Source organism: Elephas maximus, chromosome 19 (genome assembly GCF_024166365.1).
Source record: "Elephas maximus indicus isolate mEleMax1 chromosome 19, mEleMax1 primary haplotype, whole genome shotgun sequence".
Classification (NCBI taxonomy): domain Eukaryota; kingdom Metazoa; phylum Chordata; class Mammalia; order Proboscidea; family Elephantidae; genus Elephas; species Elephas maximus.
The window spans coordinates 55,259,813-55,277,662 of NC_064837.1; the positions used below are offsets into that span (position 1 = coordinate 55,259,813).

General features: G+C 41.8%; 1 protein-coding gene across 2 annotated transcripts in view; it reads right to left on the bottom strand.

The window, feature by feature from the left end:
* Positions 1 to 17,850, bottom strand: part of ERN1 (endoplasmic reticulum to nucleus signaling 1) — a 99,769-nt gene that overhangs the window by 47,396 nt on the left and 34,523 nt on the right. For both annotated transcript variants that reach the window (XR_007514083.1, XM_049860183.1), the window contains exon 2: positions 13,810 to 13,930. Coding sequence is in view for 1 of the 2 variants with exons in the window: in XM_049860183.1 (XP_049716140.1) it covers positions 13,810 to 13,930 (121 nt within the window). In the remaining variant the exon portion in view is untranslated. The remainder of the gene's footprint in view (positions 1 to 13,809; positions 13,931 to 17,850) is intronic.

Here is a 17,850-nt window from a genome sequence, read left to right on the forward strand (position 1 = left end):
GAAAAGAAAAGATTTATTTCCTTCTCAAACAGCCAAAATTACTTACTCATGGGATATGTGTACCTCTTGGGAGCTGCACAATTTCTAAGCCTTATAATCAGATTGGACATGTCATCCTTATTACTGTTCCACATAGATTTTCACGTGGTATTTGAATACTGCAACCACCAAAAACTCAGCTTTGTAAAGAGATGACACCATTAAAAGCAATGCAGCTCAATCTAATGTAGAAACAGCAGCATGCTCAAGCTAGCAGTTCACATGGTTATTTGGTACTTGTTGAGTATCATCATGTTTCCCTCAAAAACGTAAAACAACTTGCAGTATCCCTGTGAGTTCTCTGTGGCACCCCCAGGGCCTCTTAGCACACAATTTTGGAACTGCAGGCCTAAGCATTCAAGGTCCTCCAAAACCTGGGCCCAATTCTTCTCCACTGTTATCTCTCTGGAAATCATGGTGGCATAGTGGTTAAGAGCTATGGCTGCTAACTAAAAGGTTGGCAGTTGGAACCCACCAGGTGCTCCTTGGAAACCCTATGAGGCAGTTAGTTCTACTCCGTCCTACAGGGTCGCTATGAGTCGGAATTGACTCGATGGCAATGGGTTTTTTTTTTTTTTTTTTTTGGTTTTCGTTATTACCTGTCAATCACACCTCTTCCCAACTCACCTCAAGCTTTCATGTTGGTCTCTGTGCTCACCATTACCTGACCCATCTCCATCTATCTTAATCTGCTTATCCTTTGGGATCAGTTCAAATGTCCCTTTCTTCACGAAATCAAAAATTGACAACCCACAGCACTTGGCAGGTACTTATGAGGTCCTCACTACATTTCTCAAGGGACAGGTACTTAACTACATGTGTCCTCTCTGGTTCTCAAATATCTGGGGGGCTGTACTGAATTTTGAGCCCTTGGAGGGGCAAGGATCATGTATTTTGTTGATTGTAAAATATACGCAGAAAAGTGCATAAAGCTTATGCACAGTTTAATGAATAATCAGAGTGAACTCCTATGTAACTGCTGCCCAAGTCTTTGCTCCTCCATACTTAGTAGCTAATACTGTCTGCAGAATGAAAGCAAATCAATAATTTAAGATCTTCAATACTGAATGTGGAATAGTCATTCAAGTAAGTTTTACCTAATGAAAAGGACGCTTCCACACAGAACCCTACATGATAAAAGCTTTCAAGAGCTGTGCAGGCATAGAACTCTTGTTCACTCACATTTGAAACTTATTTACATTTATGGATAAAATGATACTGCATTTGCTTCAAAATAACAGAGGGGTTTCGGGAAGGGAGTGCCATATGTTGACCATTTTTGAAGTTGGATGCTGGGTCCATGAAGGTTTCATGATAGTATTCTCTTTTCTGCATGTTGAATTTTCTAAAATGAAAAAAAGTTGAGAAAAAAGAAGCAGCTAAGAAAAGCTTTTTAAGGAAAACCTTTCCAATAAGTTGAAACAAAAAGTCTGTTCTTTCACTCTCAACCATAGTATAAATTTTGAGAGCCTGATCCGACGAGCTTACAGGGTACAAAGAGGCTGAAGGGAAATCCACACTAAGAGTGTGAAGGCCCCTGTCAGTACCACGGCAAGCTTTCTTAAACAGGTTTATCAGAATTGATGATGGCAAGGGGGGAATATAAGGGTGGTAAGTCAGCCAAACAGAAAAAAATTATCTTTGATGAAGTCAACCAAAACTTAAATAATTGTTTCAAACCAGGGTGCAGGACTGACAGCGTTCTCTCAGGGGGTAGCTGTGGGCAGATTTTCTTCCACGTAGGCTGAAATAAGATCCCTTTGATTACAGAAGCCACAAGAACAAGTTGCTCATTTGACTGGAGCTCAAGGAACCTTACAAGATCATTCTCTTCCCCAGATGATCGTTGATATTTCTGGAACACACTGCTACTCCAGCGGTTATCTAAATGAATGCTGGTTTCGCTGCCCTCCTCCACCTTACTCTTCTTTCTAAAGCACAGCCACCTATCTGACCCCTACACACCAGGCATTAACAATCAGCTTCCCTCTTGGCTGGAAGACTTCTTCAGGTACAAGTAAGAAGTCATGATGCAGTCAGAAATTCTCCAAACCAGCCCCTTCCATGACCTTCCGCAAATGCACTGTGTGAGCACGCATGTCTGTCTCCTAGCCCGGCACCTCTAGTACGAATTTAAAATGTCCTGGGTTGGCCTTTCAAAAGGTATTTAAGGATCAAAAAACCACAAATGAAGGCCCAGCTGTTCTACGCTTCTTGTAAGCATCCTTGTATGCCAAATATTCAAAGGCCTCTTTCTTTCCTTTTTTTTTTTTTTGTCTTTTAAGAAGGAGGCTGTCAACCCAACTAATAGTAATTATCTGTTGAGATTTACCACACACATCTCAAACACAAATGTCAGACATCTACTATCAGCTTGGCTCTCTGTTAAGTGCTGTGTAGGATAAACAGAAGCCTGCAGTTTGGCTTATAGAGCTAATATATATGAAATAGTGTATAATGAGAGCTAATATATATGAAATAGTGTATAATGAACTGGTAAAGTGTATGCTATATACCACAGGTACTACAAGATTTCCCAGGGGAGGCAATCAGTGAAGGCTGGAATGTTCAGGGAGAAAAAGACTTCACAAAGATGACTGACCCAGAGTAAGAGGATGAAAAGACAATACGAGTGAAGAACCATTGCCTTGTTTGTGGCAATGAAGACAAGCTGGACAAGTGTGAAGCATTTCTGCTGAGGAGCAGTACAAATAAGGTTGGACAGCAGGCAGTGAGACTGTGCAGAAGAATGTCTTGAAAATGTTACCATATGGTGTAGTGGGCACTAAGGACCAACTGGAGGCTTCTGAGAAAAAAAGAAATGTGATAACAAGCCCTGTGGATGGAAGGTTAGACAGTCGGGCGTCAGGGTACAAAGCAGACAAGAAAGAATCACAAAGGATCATGAGGAAGGTGATGCAGTAACACAAGTAAGAGAGGCCTGAGCCACAGAAGGGGCAGAAGTGGGGGATGGGTAGTCAGTAAACAGGATGGGAAAAAAAAAATCAGTAAGACTTATTCTCGACCAGATAAAGGAAGTGGGGGGAAAAAAAATGAGTTAAAGATAACATGGAGATTTTAATCCTAGCTGACAGCTAACAATGAAACTAGAAAGGTGCAGTCTGAATGCAGTATAAACAACTGCCATTTCCTCAAGAATATGTTTAAAGCTCTAATGCCCAGTTTTATAGAAATTATTGGCAGAAACAAAGCCATTGGTGGCACAGTGGTTAAGCAGTCAGCTGCTAATCGAAAGGGTGGCAGTTCCAACCCACCAGCCACTCCACAGGAGAAAGATGTTGCAGTCTGCTTCCGTAAAGATCACAGCCTTAGAAACTATGAGGCAGTTCTACTCTGTCCTACAGGGATGCTATGAGTTGGAATCAACTCAATGGCAGTGAGTTTTGGGTTTTGGTTACCTCAAAACTTAAGTCTCTCAAAAATGTTTCCTGCATTTAAGTGACCCAATTAGGGAATATTTCTTTCTCCCCCGTGGCAGCTCATTCCTTCCCTCACAGGAAAGGTGCTTCATTAATCTAAACCTTAAACCTCCATTAACATTTTTAGGTCCAAATTGTAAGGTAGAAAGTCTCAAATATTCCTCAAAGTTTGGTTTTTATGAGTAGAGTATCTTAAAATAGATACCTAATAGAAAGCTCCTCAAATTCTAAATCTCATCAGAACTGGAAAAAGAGATGACAAGTTCCATCAGAGGTAATCTCTGCAGGTCACAAAATGTCATGTTTGACAAAGGCGAGCAAGTGAAAGTACCAAAGTAATCTGAAAAACTGCCCATACTAAAGGTGGCTGAATTCTACTATGCTCTTTATCCTCTTCACTTTGGGAGAAGTAACTCAGACCTAAAAGTGTGCACTGAATGTTGTAATCAATAATGAAGGAATTAAAGTGGAGGGATAAGACAGTTCAATGATATGGCCTCACTTCAAGTGCCTCTCAGGATGGAATAACTTCACAGAATTCATTCTCAGGCTATAGGAGTTCCATCAAACCACACAGACACCCACAGATGAACAAAAGGACAAATAACTAAGTTACAGCCAAAAAAGTTGCTTTATCTAGGTACTTCAACAATCACAACTGGATTCCAATACATACCAAATAACTCTGCAAACGATACCCCCTCAGAGTTGAAATCTACAGTTCCAATCTACCAGCCACTCCTTGGAAACTCTATGGGACAGTTCTACTCTGTCCTATATGGTCGCTATGAGTCGGAATTGACTTGATGGTAATGGGTTATGGTTATAGTATGGCGACTGAGACTTAGGAGAGCCCTGCCCAAAATGGTGGAGGTACTACTTTGAACCAAATCTCCCACATGACGGAGGAAAGTGAGCGAGGGTAGAGATGAACAAGATTGGAGACAAGTTGGTACTTGTTGAAGCTGAGTGATGGGTACATGGGGTTCATGATATATTTTACATTTGGGTATGTTAAACATTTTCCATGATAAAAAGTAAAATACATTAAATTGGAACACAACGGAGCTGTAAAAAATGAATCAGATCTATACATGCTGATGGGTAATAAAAAAAAGGTGCAGAACAAGTATGTATATGGCATATTTCATACCAAACTATATGCTTGCATATAAACAGACTATTTCTGGAATGAAATGAAGAAGCTATACTACAATAGTGGTTACCTTCATAGATAGAGCCTTTCTCAACCTTTATGTTATTTGAGTTTTCTTTCTTTTGTTTTTTTAACAATGTGTTTTATTACTTTTTCAGTAAAAAAGGCTAATTAAAATAATAAATTCCTTAAAAGATAAAATATTTAAAGCAGAAAAAAAAAGGTAAAATACAATACAAAAGAGAAAGAGAGAACCCACATCTGTAAGATACTCAAAAGCAGAAACAGGCCTCTCTCATAAAACTTAATTTTCAGCTTGCCAAAGCAATGGTGAGGAAATGAATGCTTTTCTGGTGCCTAAGCAATAAAGTGGAAAGGTAGATGATGCATATTCTCAGCCTGGAAAATTTCTCAAGAGAAAATAAGACTAAAACAATTAACAAAGCGTCATCATTTTTCACAAATTCCTCTCGTCATGGTTCCATCGTGCCTCTGAAGACAAATCTCTACCTCCTCCTGAGGAACACACACACTGCCTCAGAGGCAGGAGAGCGAAGAGTAGTGAGAAACTCACGGTCACAAACTAGAACCTGCCGTGGCCTTGACACGAGTGGCAGACAACACATCCTGAGAAGGCAAAGTCAAGTCTCATGTGTTTCTCAGGGCTTCCCAAAGACACCCAGTCAGGAGGGTTAGGTGCCTCAGACCCTCACTGAGCACCTCCTGGCTGTCAGGCTCTGGGAGTGCGAGACCCCATCCTCAAGGAGTTGGGAATCCAGTAGGAAGACAAATGTAAATAAAAATTCACAGCACAAGCAGGAAACACCATAACAGAAGCTTCAACAGTGTCTCCAAGCCCCAGAGGAGGAAGAGCTCTCCCTGCTTGCGGGTGTCAAGAAGGTGACCTGTAAGGGGTCTTAGCAAAAGAACAGGAGCCTGCCAACGTTGCAGGCTGCCAGGGGCAGGATGTGGAGTCGAAGCATGAGGCCTCTGAGGCCTCGTAAGGAGTTATGTGGCTGCAGCAAGGGTACCTGCCAATGAAGCTAAGGGAGCTGAGGCTGTAGACGTGGGTGAAAGCCAGACAGTGAAGGGCCTTGGATGCCATGCTAAGAAGCTTAGATCTGACCCAGTGGACCAGTAATTCTTAATCTAACCATGGTGAAGGACAGCTGTTTAAAATTTTCAATCTATCATGGAGAAGGTTTACTCCTTGTATACATCTCTCCTCATGGTCAGGTAGCAACGGTGCAGAGACTGGCACAGGTAGGCAGACCTGACTGTGAGCAGCACTGCTGTAGACAAGACTGAGAGTGTTTAATCAGGGCTGCAGCAGTGCCCGATTATTCTTTTTAGAGGCTGTCTCTGACAGCAGTGTGATGGGTGAACTGAAGGACTAATAGATAGGGAGGGTGGCAACTGGGTTGGGTGGTGGTTGGGCAGGGTGGCAGACAGGAAGGGTGCTGCATTAGTCTAGGAAACTGGTATCAAGAGCCTAAGACATTGCCGAGGCTGCTTATATTACAACCAAACACCTCATGGGATTTGGTTCCTTGGTTTGGAGGTTTAGGGCCATGGTTTCATGGGATATCCCAGTTAACTGGCCTAATAGGATGTTTAGTGCTTCTGTTCTACCTCCTAGTTCATTGTGTAGTTTGTGGGTCTTAAAAGCTTGCAAGTGGCCATTTAAGGCACAACAACTGGTCTCTATTTGCCTGGGGCAACAGAGTAAGAAGGACAGTCAGGAATCGGAGGAGGAAATGGAATGTGTGGCTAACTGCCTCCATGAACATCTGCCTCCTTTGCTATGAGACCAGAAGAACTGCATGGTGCCTGGCTGCCATTACTGAACATTTTGATCAAAGACTCTATAGGAGAATCCTGATCAAAAGGAGGAAAATGCAGAACAGGATTTCAAATTATCATGGACTCTAGGCTTCCCAGAACCATGAAGATTGGATAAATCCCTGAAACAGCTACCCTGAGATACTCTTTAAATATCACCTGAAGTCTTCTTAAAACCAAACAATAGTTTAGCTCAACCAGTAAAAAAAAATAATGCCTGCCTTGAGCATTACGCTCTTTTAAGAACTATCTATATGGGAACAAACTGACAACAGCAACTTGAAAGATTAGATAGGAACCTTAGGGGACAGTGAGTTTATGTTAACGGGGGAGGAACAACTCAGGAAAGGAGGGTGAGAATGGTTGCACAACTTGAAGAATGTAATCATCGTCACCAAATTATAGATGAAGAAACTGTCTGTGTATGTTTTGTTGTGTATATTCTCAACAACAGCAAAAGAAATAAAATTAAAAAAAAAAAGAGCCTAAGCCATTGGCGACGGGGCAGAGAGGAATCAGATTCGAGAGATCCTTTTTAAGTCTCCCAGACAGGACTCAGTAACCAACTGTCCCTAAACGGGGAAGGAGGGGAGGATCACTCCAGTTTCTAGACTGGCTGGGCCAGGACTCCCTTAGCACAGCGGGTAAGTATGGGAAGAGGCATGCATTTAGAAAGGGAACCGCAAAGAACTAATTTTCTTCTGAGGAGTTCCAATGACACAATGGTAAAATGCTCGGCTGCTAACTAAAAGGTTGGCGGTTTGAACCCATCAGTGGCTCTGCAGGAGAAAAAACTTGGCTATCTGCTCCTGTAAAGATTACAGCCTAGGAACCCCTATGGGGCAGTTCTACTCTGTCCTATAGGGTTGCTATGAGATGGGATCGACTCGATGGCACACAACAATTTTGTTCGAAACTACACCTCGTCAGAAATCTTCAATATTGACCATTCAAAGGACATCTCAGGAGTCTGGGCCCATGTGGGTAGAACGCTAGTCAAGTCACACATTTAGCCTATCAGTATTAGTATAAAGTGGTTCTGAATTAGGCCCAGTCCTTCACGCCTACCATGAGAAAGGAGATAAAAGAGAACGGGGATAGGATTGCTAGAGAATAACCTGTAATTTGATGAAGATTTGAGTGTCAAAAAGCAACATCGATATTTCAAGGTAAGTGCAAAAAGCCACAAACCAGCCCTGCCAATATTAAAATAGTCCTTTCAATTCCACCAAGCCAAAGCAAGCTTTATAAAGCTAATCTCAAACAAAACATGATAGCAACTTTCTCACTTAAGCTTAAAGTGCAGAAATAAAACACACTCAACCATTTTCGTAGGTGAAATTTCAGAGAAAGACAGACGGTGATGTTGGCTACACTTAGAAAATCACAGCTTAGAAAGATCACACCTAAAGTAAAATGTCAGAACTCAAATTAGTTTCTGAAAATAAACAAAACCCATCTTCTATAGTTGGTGCAGTTTGCAGCTTTGCTGTAAGAAACCTCCGTTTCTGGGAAGAGTAACACATGTTGTGTTGAGGAACAAAACCACCTGCCAAAACCACTTTGTGGAAAGAAGAAAAAACACTCCCAGTTTGTTGGCTCCTGAAAAAAGTAAACAGTTAAGAAACCATGAAGTGGAGTAACAACTATATATGCTGAAGAGCCCCAGTTTGACCAGAGCAAAAGGGCAAAAGCTCTCTTTGTTATGCGTTAACGTGCTTGGCTGCTAACTGAAAGGCTGGTAGTTCCAGTCCATCTAGAGGGGCCTTAGAAGAAAGGTCTGGTGATCTACTTCCAGAAAATCAGCTACTGAAAACCCTGTGGAACACAGTTCTACTCCGACATATATGGGATTGCATGAGTCAGAGTCGACTCAATGGCAGCTAGTTTTTGGTTTATGAGGCAAAGGTGTCTGTCTGCATCAGCAAGCTTCTTCCATTGTACTCTGGTTCCCCCACTGGCACTAAGGCCCATGACAGCATCCTATCTGCCTGGACTGGTGCAGTAGCCTCCTGACTGGTCTCCCAGCTTTCCCCTTGCTCTATCAGTTTATTCTCAGCTCAGCACCTGCTAAGCCAATTAAAGTAGAGGCCAAGGCATGTCACTTCTCTGCTTGGATTCCTCCAGTGGTTTCAAAAGACACAAAGTCCATACACTGGTGACAAACCCTAGATCAGTGGTCTCCATGGTGTGGGGCCAGCTCGCCAGGGAGTCCTCAGGAAGCCTGAGAGGGCATCTCCTGGTGGTCACAGTACCGGCACCAAGTGGGAGGCCAGGGACGTTAGGCAGTTCCACACAACCGAGGATCACCCCGCAACTGCACGCCTGTCTTTAATAATTACCCACGCCTATACCTGTTTTTTTTGTCTTGGAAGAAGTACAGCCAGAATGCTCCTTAGAAACAAGGACGACAAGACTACATCTCACATACTTTGGACATGTTGTCAGAAGGGATCAGCACCGGGAGAAGGACATTGTCTTAGTCATCTAGTGCTACCATAACAGAAATACCACAAGTGGATGGCTTTAACAAAGAGAAATTTATTTTCTCACGGTCTAGTAGGTTACAAGTCCAAATTCAGGGCGTCGGCTCCAGGGGAAGGCTTTCTCTCTCTGTCGGCTCTGGAGGAAGGTCCTTGTCTTCAATCTTCCCCTGGTTGAGGAGCTTCTCGGGCAGAAGGACCCCAAGTCCAAAGGACGTACTCTACTCCTGGTGCTGCTTTCTTGGTGGTATGAGGTCCCCAACTCTCTGCTTGCTTCCCTTTTCTTTTTATCTCTTGAGAAATAAAAGGTGGTGCAGGCCACACCCTCGGGAAGCTCCCTTTACACTGGATCACAGATGCGACCTGGGTAAGGGTGCTGTTACAATCCCACCCTAATCCTTTTAACATAAAATTACGATCACAAAATGGAGGACAACCACAGAATACTGGGAATCATGACCTAACCAAGTTGATACACATATTTTTGGGGGGACATAATTCAATCCATGACAAACATCATGCTTGGTAAAGTAGAGGGTCAGCGAAAAAGAGGAAGACCCTCAATAAGATGGATTGATACAGTGGCTGCAACAATGGGCTTAAGCATAACAATGATTGTGAGGACGGTGCAGGACTCGGCAGTATTTCATTCTGTCGTACATAAGGTCACTATGAGTCGGAACCAACTCGATGGCACCTAACAACAACAACACCTGTTTTGAGCCCTGGTGGTGCAGTGGTTAGTGCTTAGCTGCTAACCAAAACGTAGGCAGTTCGAACCCACCAGCCACTCTGTGGGAGAAAGATGTGGCAATCTGCTTCTGTAAAGATTATAGCCTTGGAAACCCTATGAGGGCAGTTCTACTCTGTCCTATAGGGTCACTATGAGTCGGAATCGACTGAACAGGACACAACAATAACACCTGTCTTATATATATGCACAAAAGTACTTTTGGCATAACTTCATTCTCTGAAATGTAACTACTGTAGGAATCAGTTAAGATTGTACTTTTTTTGTTTGGAATGTTACCAAGAACTGTGCATCATCTTGGACCTCTGGTTCCCATGGGTAATACTGCCTGTGGCCATTGTACTCTGCATCTGTGTCAGTCCATGTTAGCAGGCACGACATTCAGTGACATTCACTGACTCTGCTCATGGGTGGGTGTTATCTTGTGTCTAAGCATTTACATGTTAAGCTACCAAAATGGAATTAAAAATGACTTTCCTAATATTTCAGTTATAGATTACCACTGGGTAATACATTTATTTTTATTTTTTTGCAATTGTGTATGTAGGTAGTTTACCATCTATAAATTTCATTAGAGGATAGTAGTGGAGACATTTTTGTAATAAACATTAATGTAAAGGGGGTGTTGGATCCCTCCTGTCCTACATGATTGGCCCCTATTGTCTCTCTGAGCTCATCTCCTATGACTCTCCCCACTCCCCAGCTTACTCCACTCCAGCCTCCCCGAAATCACATACTCTTCCTCAACCATGCCAGGGACGCTCCCACCTCAGGGCCTTTGCCCCTGCTCTGCCTTCTGTCTCGTCCCTGGGTGGTGCAAACCTGCACAGCTGGTAAACAAAGGGTAGAAGGTTTGAGTCCACCAAGTGGCACCTTGGAAGAAAGGCCTGGTGATCTACATCCAAAAAATCAGCCATTGAAAACCGTAGGGAGCATAGTTCTACTCTGACACACATGGGGTTGCCATGAGTCAGAATTGCCACAACGGCTACTGGTTTTATGCCTTCTGTTTAGAAAACCCTCTTGCCTCTGTTAGGTCTGTGCTCAAATGATGCCTTCTCAGTGGGGTCTTCTGTATTTAAAACTCAAGTCCCCTGCCCAACCTGGCATTTCCCATGCCACTTCCGTGGCTTATTTTCTCCATAGCTCTTAATGCTACTAAATTATTTCAGACATTTCCTCACTAGAATGAAATCTCTATATTGGCGAGGATTTTGTCTGCTTTGTTTACTTGCTGTATCCTCAGGGCCTAGCACAGTATCTGGATACCTTTATAATCTACCCACATACAGTCAACCCTCTGTATCCACGGGTTCTGCATCCACGGATTCAACCAACCACAGATCTAAAATATTTGAAAAAAAAATCTTACACTGTTGCTGACGTGTACTGTACAGTTAGTCCTACAACGGTTTCCTCTGTACTAAACAGGTACAGACTTTTTTCCTTGTCATTATTCCCTAAACGATACAGTATAACAATTATTTATATAGCATTAGGTATTATAAGTAATCTAGAGATGATTTAAAGTATATGGTAGGATGTGAGTAGGTTATATGCAAATACGCCATATTATATAAGGGACTTGAACATTCTTGGATTTTGGTATCCAAGGGGGTCCTGGAACCAATACCCCTTGGATACTGAGGGACAACTGTGTTAATAGTTTAGAAAAAAACAAAACAAAACCCAATGCTGTCAGGTCAATTCTGAATTTAGAAATATCAGCAACTCTGAATTTGGAAATATCAATTTTGAAATCTTTCATTATAATTGCTGGATTAAGATTAAATAGAAAAGTCAGGGTCTCTCTTCATTACTATCTTTAATCTTTGTGTAGAAACACAAATTGAGGTTACTGGTATCCATGGCTGAATTTAACTAAAATAAACCAGTTTATTCTTAGAAAAACAATGAGACTTAGAACATACTGACTACTACTTGAAATAATTCTTCCTTTAAGTGTCTTTTAACTCCTCCTCCTTAATCAGTGCTGGATTCTACTGATGCTACTTCTGGCACCCCTCTCATCCTTCACACCCTTCCCTCCTCCCCTCCCCTCTGCAGGTTCGCCTCACTCTCACTGGCCTTCCTGCCTCTAGTTGTCCCACACACTGCCGCTGGGTTAATCTCCTGAAAGCAGGGTCCCTCTTGGGCAGCCCCCAAGATCAATCACATTGATGGCTCCCAACTTCCTGTTCAATAAAGTACAAATGCCTCAGTGCTACTTTAAGGCTCAATATACCCTTCTGGCCCTCCCGTTTTCTACCTCCAAAGCATCCCTAAGCTCCTGCTGAATGGGAACCAGTCTCTGGACCAGTCTCTCACTGACACCTGGGCTCCCCAGCCTCCCTGCCTTTGCCCATCCAGCTGTTACTCTTTGGAATGTTCCTTTCTTGGGCTCACTCCCAACCTAAACTCCATTCGTCCACCCAGGCTCACCTTCAACTGCTTTATGAGCCTTTCTTGCCCCTCCAGACAGATGTATGCTCGCAGCACGTTACCTCTACTTCTCAGGTGTCACAATACTCTGCTCTGTGTTGAAGTTCTGTGTCCCTGTCTTTTCTATCAGATTCAGAAGCAAGGACTGTCTTTTTTGTCCTTGTGTCCCACGCACTATCTTTCACAGACAAGGCTCTCTAACTACTTACTAAAGTGAGTAAAAAAAAGAGGCAAATTTCTTAAGCTCTAATTTACAGGAGAGAACAGATCGGTTCTTATGTTTACATGGCTAAGCAACAAACAATGCAGGACACAGCTATGCCAGACACAGCCAAGGCTACTCGTAGAAATTAAGCCTTGAAGGTCAGCTTAAAACAATACACACAGGAAAAAACAAAGGAGAAGAATGAAGTGGGGCAAAGATTCCCTGGCGAAGAATACAGAAACTGAGGGACGAGCCCTAAAATTCAACAGCGAAATGTTTATCTCAGGCCTTCTGTGGCTTATTGATTTTCATATTTGGACAAGATTTTTGTCTTTGGACAAAACAGGAAATTCTGCGAAGTAAAGAACTCTGCTTTTATTTAAAAACATTAAACATGAAGGGGAGACAGTACAGGCAACCTTCTTGAGGCCTCCAAGGCAACACCAAAGTCTGGCTCTCGAATCTTCCTGTCGCCAGCCACTCACTCCTCAGAGGGCTGGTCTTTTCGGTTGCTTAAAGTTCTTCCTGGTCCAAGCTGGGCCCACACAAGTAAAGCAGGAGGGCCTGTGGTACCCGACTACCAACATCTACAAATGGCAACCAAGCTTGTTGCTGAACTGACAAGACTATGCATGGCCTTCTGACATATGCCAATATTTTTCCATCTAGAATACTGTTTTGGAACTTTTTATTAAGGAGAGAAAAACATTTGCTGTGCTCCTGAAAAAAATGAGTCACAGGCAAGTGACAGAAGAGAACAGGCTGGTCAGACGTTAACGAAGGACCAAATGAGAGTTATTACTGGAGAGAATAATAGAGATGACTCCAAAAGCCCCAAATCCTAGACCTGCATAGCTATATCTGGGACGATGAGTTTGGAAATCCAGTACAATTTCCTAGTTGTAGGACTTGATTGTGTTAACTATCACCAGCAAGACAAGATCATGAGATAGAAGCACGGCAGGTTCAATGAGAAGGAAGCCCAGCCTTTTACTTCTCTCACCATAAAGACCCAATAAAGTGACTAACTTGGATGAATGTCAAATCTTACAGCCCTCAGTTATTTAAGCCTCTTTAAGAAAACAAATGAGTAATTTGAGGTGTTGATATTTATAATTCTGATTACAAGATTCTAATCATTAGAACTTATAAAAACTAAATGCTACGTTATCTCCTTAAGCCTAGAGCCATTTAAACGCAAAGATTAGACAGAAGCAAAGCAAAACAAACAAAAAGCCACTAAGAAAACGTGTCTCTTCAATGGATGCACTTAATGGATAATCACAACCTGAGCCAGAAACACAGCCCCTCAAGCCTAATCCTCTCTCCTCTCCTTGACCCCATTCTCCTTTTGTATTTTATTAAATAACGTATAACCGTTTTTCTAAAATATGTTTACCCAGAAGTAGCAGAGCAAACATCCATGTAACCCAAGAACCAAATCCAATTACCTTCTTTTAAAGTCCATTTGATTGAGCCTGTCCGCTTGCTTACAGCATGCAAACTTCCATCCAGAGTTGACACAAACAGCAAGGTTTCAGGAAGCGTCACCGTGCTCGTACTTCCGGAAATCTGCAATGAGATGTGGAAGAATCTTCATGGTCCATGTGATACTTCCCTTTGGGAATGTACAACCAGGGCCCCATTCCCAAATGTTATCTTTCTAAAATCCTCCATCTTACGGATGAAGAAACTGAGGTTGGAGAACTCAAATTCCCACCCAGGGCACACAGTAGATAACAGAAGAGTCAGGACTAGAACCCAGGACTCCTTACTCTATTTCAGAGGCAATCCCACCTGCAGATAAACAGGCTCATGACCTAACATGACAAGCAGGGGAATTCTGAAATAATCCATGGGAAGCCTCCACTGAAACAGGGGGAAAGCAGGCTCAGCTTCCTGAGTTCCTTTTCTCCCTTACACTTTACTTTTTAAAACCTGGTCATCTTGCAAGACTCCATGATAAAGAAGAATGCCAACACACCCGCATGCCCCCAAGCTCACTCATGAAATTTAAAAAGCAAAGAATTAGAGAAAAATTTTCAAAACAAAATAAGGAAAAACAGTTTTCCTTATATAAAGAGTTTATACGATAATAAAGCATTAAGATTCCAGTAGAGACATTATAAAAGGATATGAATAAAAAAGACAACCCGAATTGTTCCTCACTTACAATCAAAATATAATTTAAATCAGAATATGCCTTTTTGCTCAATGAATTAATTTTTTTTTTTTTTTTTAAGGAAAATAGTCAAAGGTAGTGAAATTCACTTTCCCATCCATTGCTGGTGGCATTGAAAATTACAAATTAGTGCAATCTTTTTGGAAAGCATAAACATGTTCATACTTTTAGATCCTATAATTCCACTTCTATACACTAAAGAAATAATTCCAGATATGGAAAAAGCTCTGCGTACAAGGAAACTCATTACACCCCATTTATAATCACAAAAAACTAGAAGGAACCAATGTTCCGATAATATCTAAGGACAAAATTAATTACAACACATATACTCAATGGAATATATATAATCATTAAAATAGCACTTGGAAAAATCTACGACACAGAAAAAGGCTTAAAACATGCTATCAAGTAAAAAATATAGAATCTAAAATTTTGTGTATGCTGTGGTTATAACTATTTTTTTTTTTTTTTCTTTTTTGACTGCCTGTCCTCTTGCTTTACTGGGAAAGCAAACAGGTCATGTAAGGTACAATGAATTTTTCATAAAGAAGACAGACCAGTTAGTGGGTAGATGAGGAGCTGGAATTTAAAGGAGCTTCAGCAAGCTCCTCAGTTCCAGGTGACACACTCTCCATCCCAGGATATCAGGCAACTTGACCATCTTTGTCAATATTCACCAAACAAGGGACAAAAGTCTAGAAACAGAGGTCTCACAATCAGATGGTGTACATCCAAGAATAGAAGAGCTTGTTGTTATTAAAGGCTACAATACAACTACAATGAACTGCTGTTGTTGCGTGCCACTGAATCAATTCCGATTCATAGCAACCCTATAGGACAGAGTAGAACTGCCCCATACGGTCTCCAAGGCTGTAATCTTTATGGAGGAAGGAGCCCTTATGGTGCAGTGGTTAAGCACTTGTCTGCTAACTGAAGCAGTTCAAACCCACCAGCTTCTCCACAGGAGAAAGATGTGGCAGTCAGCTTCCATAAAGATTACAGCCTTGGAAGCCATATGGGGCAGTTCCACTCTGTCCTATAGGGTTGTTTTGAGTTGGAATTGACTTGATGGCAATGGGTTTGGTTTTTGGAATCTTTACAGGAGCAGATGGCCAGGTGTTTCTTCCACGGAGCCGCTGGTGAGTTTCAACCACTGACTTTTTGGTTAGCAGCCGAGCGCTTAACCATTGCACCACCAGGGCTGCTCATAATGACTTAAATGCTCCCAAATAGATCTTCTCACAAGGATTAATATTAAAAAGGGTCAACACTTAAAATATATCAGTGCTGCTTAACTACTAGGATGGAAACAAAAGCCACCTGCCTTGTCTGAGCATCTTGGAAACCACAGGAAGGGCAATTGTCTATGGTTGGTAGGTGAATCGAAATAAAACACTAATCACATAAATAACAGTCTTCTAGAGTCTCAAAAAGACAAGGCTTAGACAGAAGTTGAATTTAGCAACTGAGAACTCTGACAATTAATCACAATGTCCACAGTGACGTCACAAACCATATAACTGACTGTTTTTTTTCTTTCTTTCAGGCTCTTGACTGTTTCAAATTAAAATACCTGGGGAGTCACTCTGAACAGTACTATTCTCTCACATGACAAATTATATTACTTACATTCTCCAGCTTCTTTTCTCCGGCATTCCTTTAAAGCATGAAAATGCCTGCCTTCAAATAGTGTTGCTATAGCTTATGAGAACTGAACAAGCTTCTGGATGCTTTTTGCTATACTGAGCACGGCTGAGAACTATTTGTACCAGAAGATTTAAAAACACTGTTCCTCAATAATGAACTTATGCATTACCTTTGCCCAGCCATTGCAGTCTGGGTGCTCCCTTTTCTCTACAATGGATGCAAATAGCAATAGACCCTGCAGCCATACACACTATTTCCAGAGAGCCTGAAAACTTCTGCACACTTGCAAATGATGAGTAACAGGAAAGAAAATGTTGACTCTGCGATCTGCTTCAAGCTGGCTATCTAGAATCTGACTTATTTTTAAAATGAGTGGGACACGCATGCCTGGGTTTGATGGTGGCTTCTAGGAAGTAATCGCGTTACACTGAGGGTTTGAATGGTGGTGGCGGGTGATCTAGTCTAGCCTAAAATTAGACACCTACACCTGTCACTGCCCTGGCTTCTTACAGCCACTCTCCCTCTGCCACTCAAATAAACAAGGCAAGGAGGCACACTTCAAGCTCCTCTAAAATTCAGAAACTATGAAAGCCAAAAGGAGTCCTGGTGACTCAACGGTTAAGTGCTCAGCTGCTAACCAAAAGATTGGTAGTTCAACCCACCCACTGGCTCCGTGGGAGAGATACATGGCAATCTGTTCCCATAAAGGTTACAGCCAAGAAAACCCTATGGGGCAGTTCTACTCTGTCACATGAGGTCACTATGAATTCAAATTGACTCAACAGTACTCAACAACAACGTGAAATCCAAATTCCCCTCAACCCATGGATTTTCAGAAATGCTATATTTTCTTAAAAAATATAATTTTTAAATTTCAGACACACTTCAAGAAATAGTTAACTGCCTACCCAATAACAAGGGTCAGAAACATGAGAAAAATAGCACAGGCCTTTCATTTCTAAGACAGTGGGAAGAAGTGGCACCAGGCACACACAGTGTCTCATACGCACTTTGCCAAAGTGATCTATACTTGATGGGTCTCATAACATCTGGTGTAGTTACAAAACCGGCGGTTCCTCCCCCGACACAAAAGGCTTACACAGACATACAGATGACCCACCATTGTGAAGGAGAGTCATACATTTCTCTGGTGGCATGTACATCTAAGCCAATTGTACATCTCTAAAGGTTAAATTCGTGTGGTAACACTGTAGTGAGAGTTTAGTATGCTATGAAAAACTACTGAAAGCAGTTAAAAAATGTATTTTCTATGAATCTTCTCCCCTCCCACCTCCATTCCAACAACCACAGTATTTATAACAATATTATATTTGCCTGATAACAAAACGATATTTTTTTTTCTTTTAGGAGTATAGCACTGATTTCTAGGATTTGTTCAAGGGCTACATTCCCCCACCATGTTTATTAGATTACTGTTATTTGCATAATCCTAACTTCTGGAAACCCTGGTGGCATAGTGGTTAAGAGCTACAAAAGGTCGGCAGTTCATATCTACCAGGCACTCCTTGGAAACTCCATGGGGCAGTTCTATTCTGTCCTATAGGGTCACTACGAGTTGGTATCAACTTGACGACAACGGCTTTTTTGTTTTTTGTTTTAATTAATTACTTAATTAATTTTTATTTATTTAAGGTTAAGA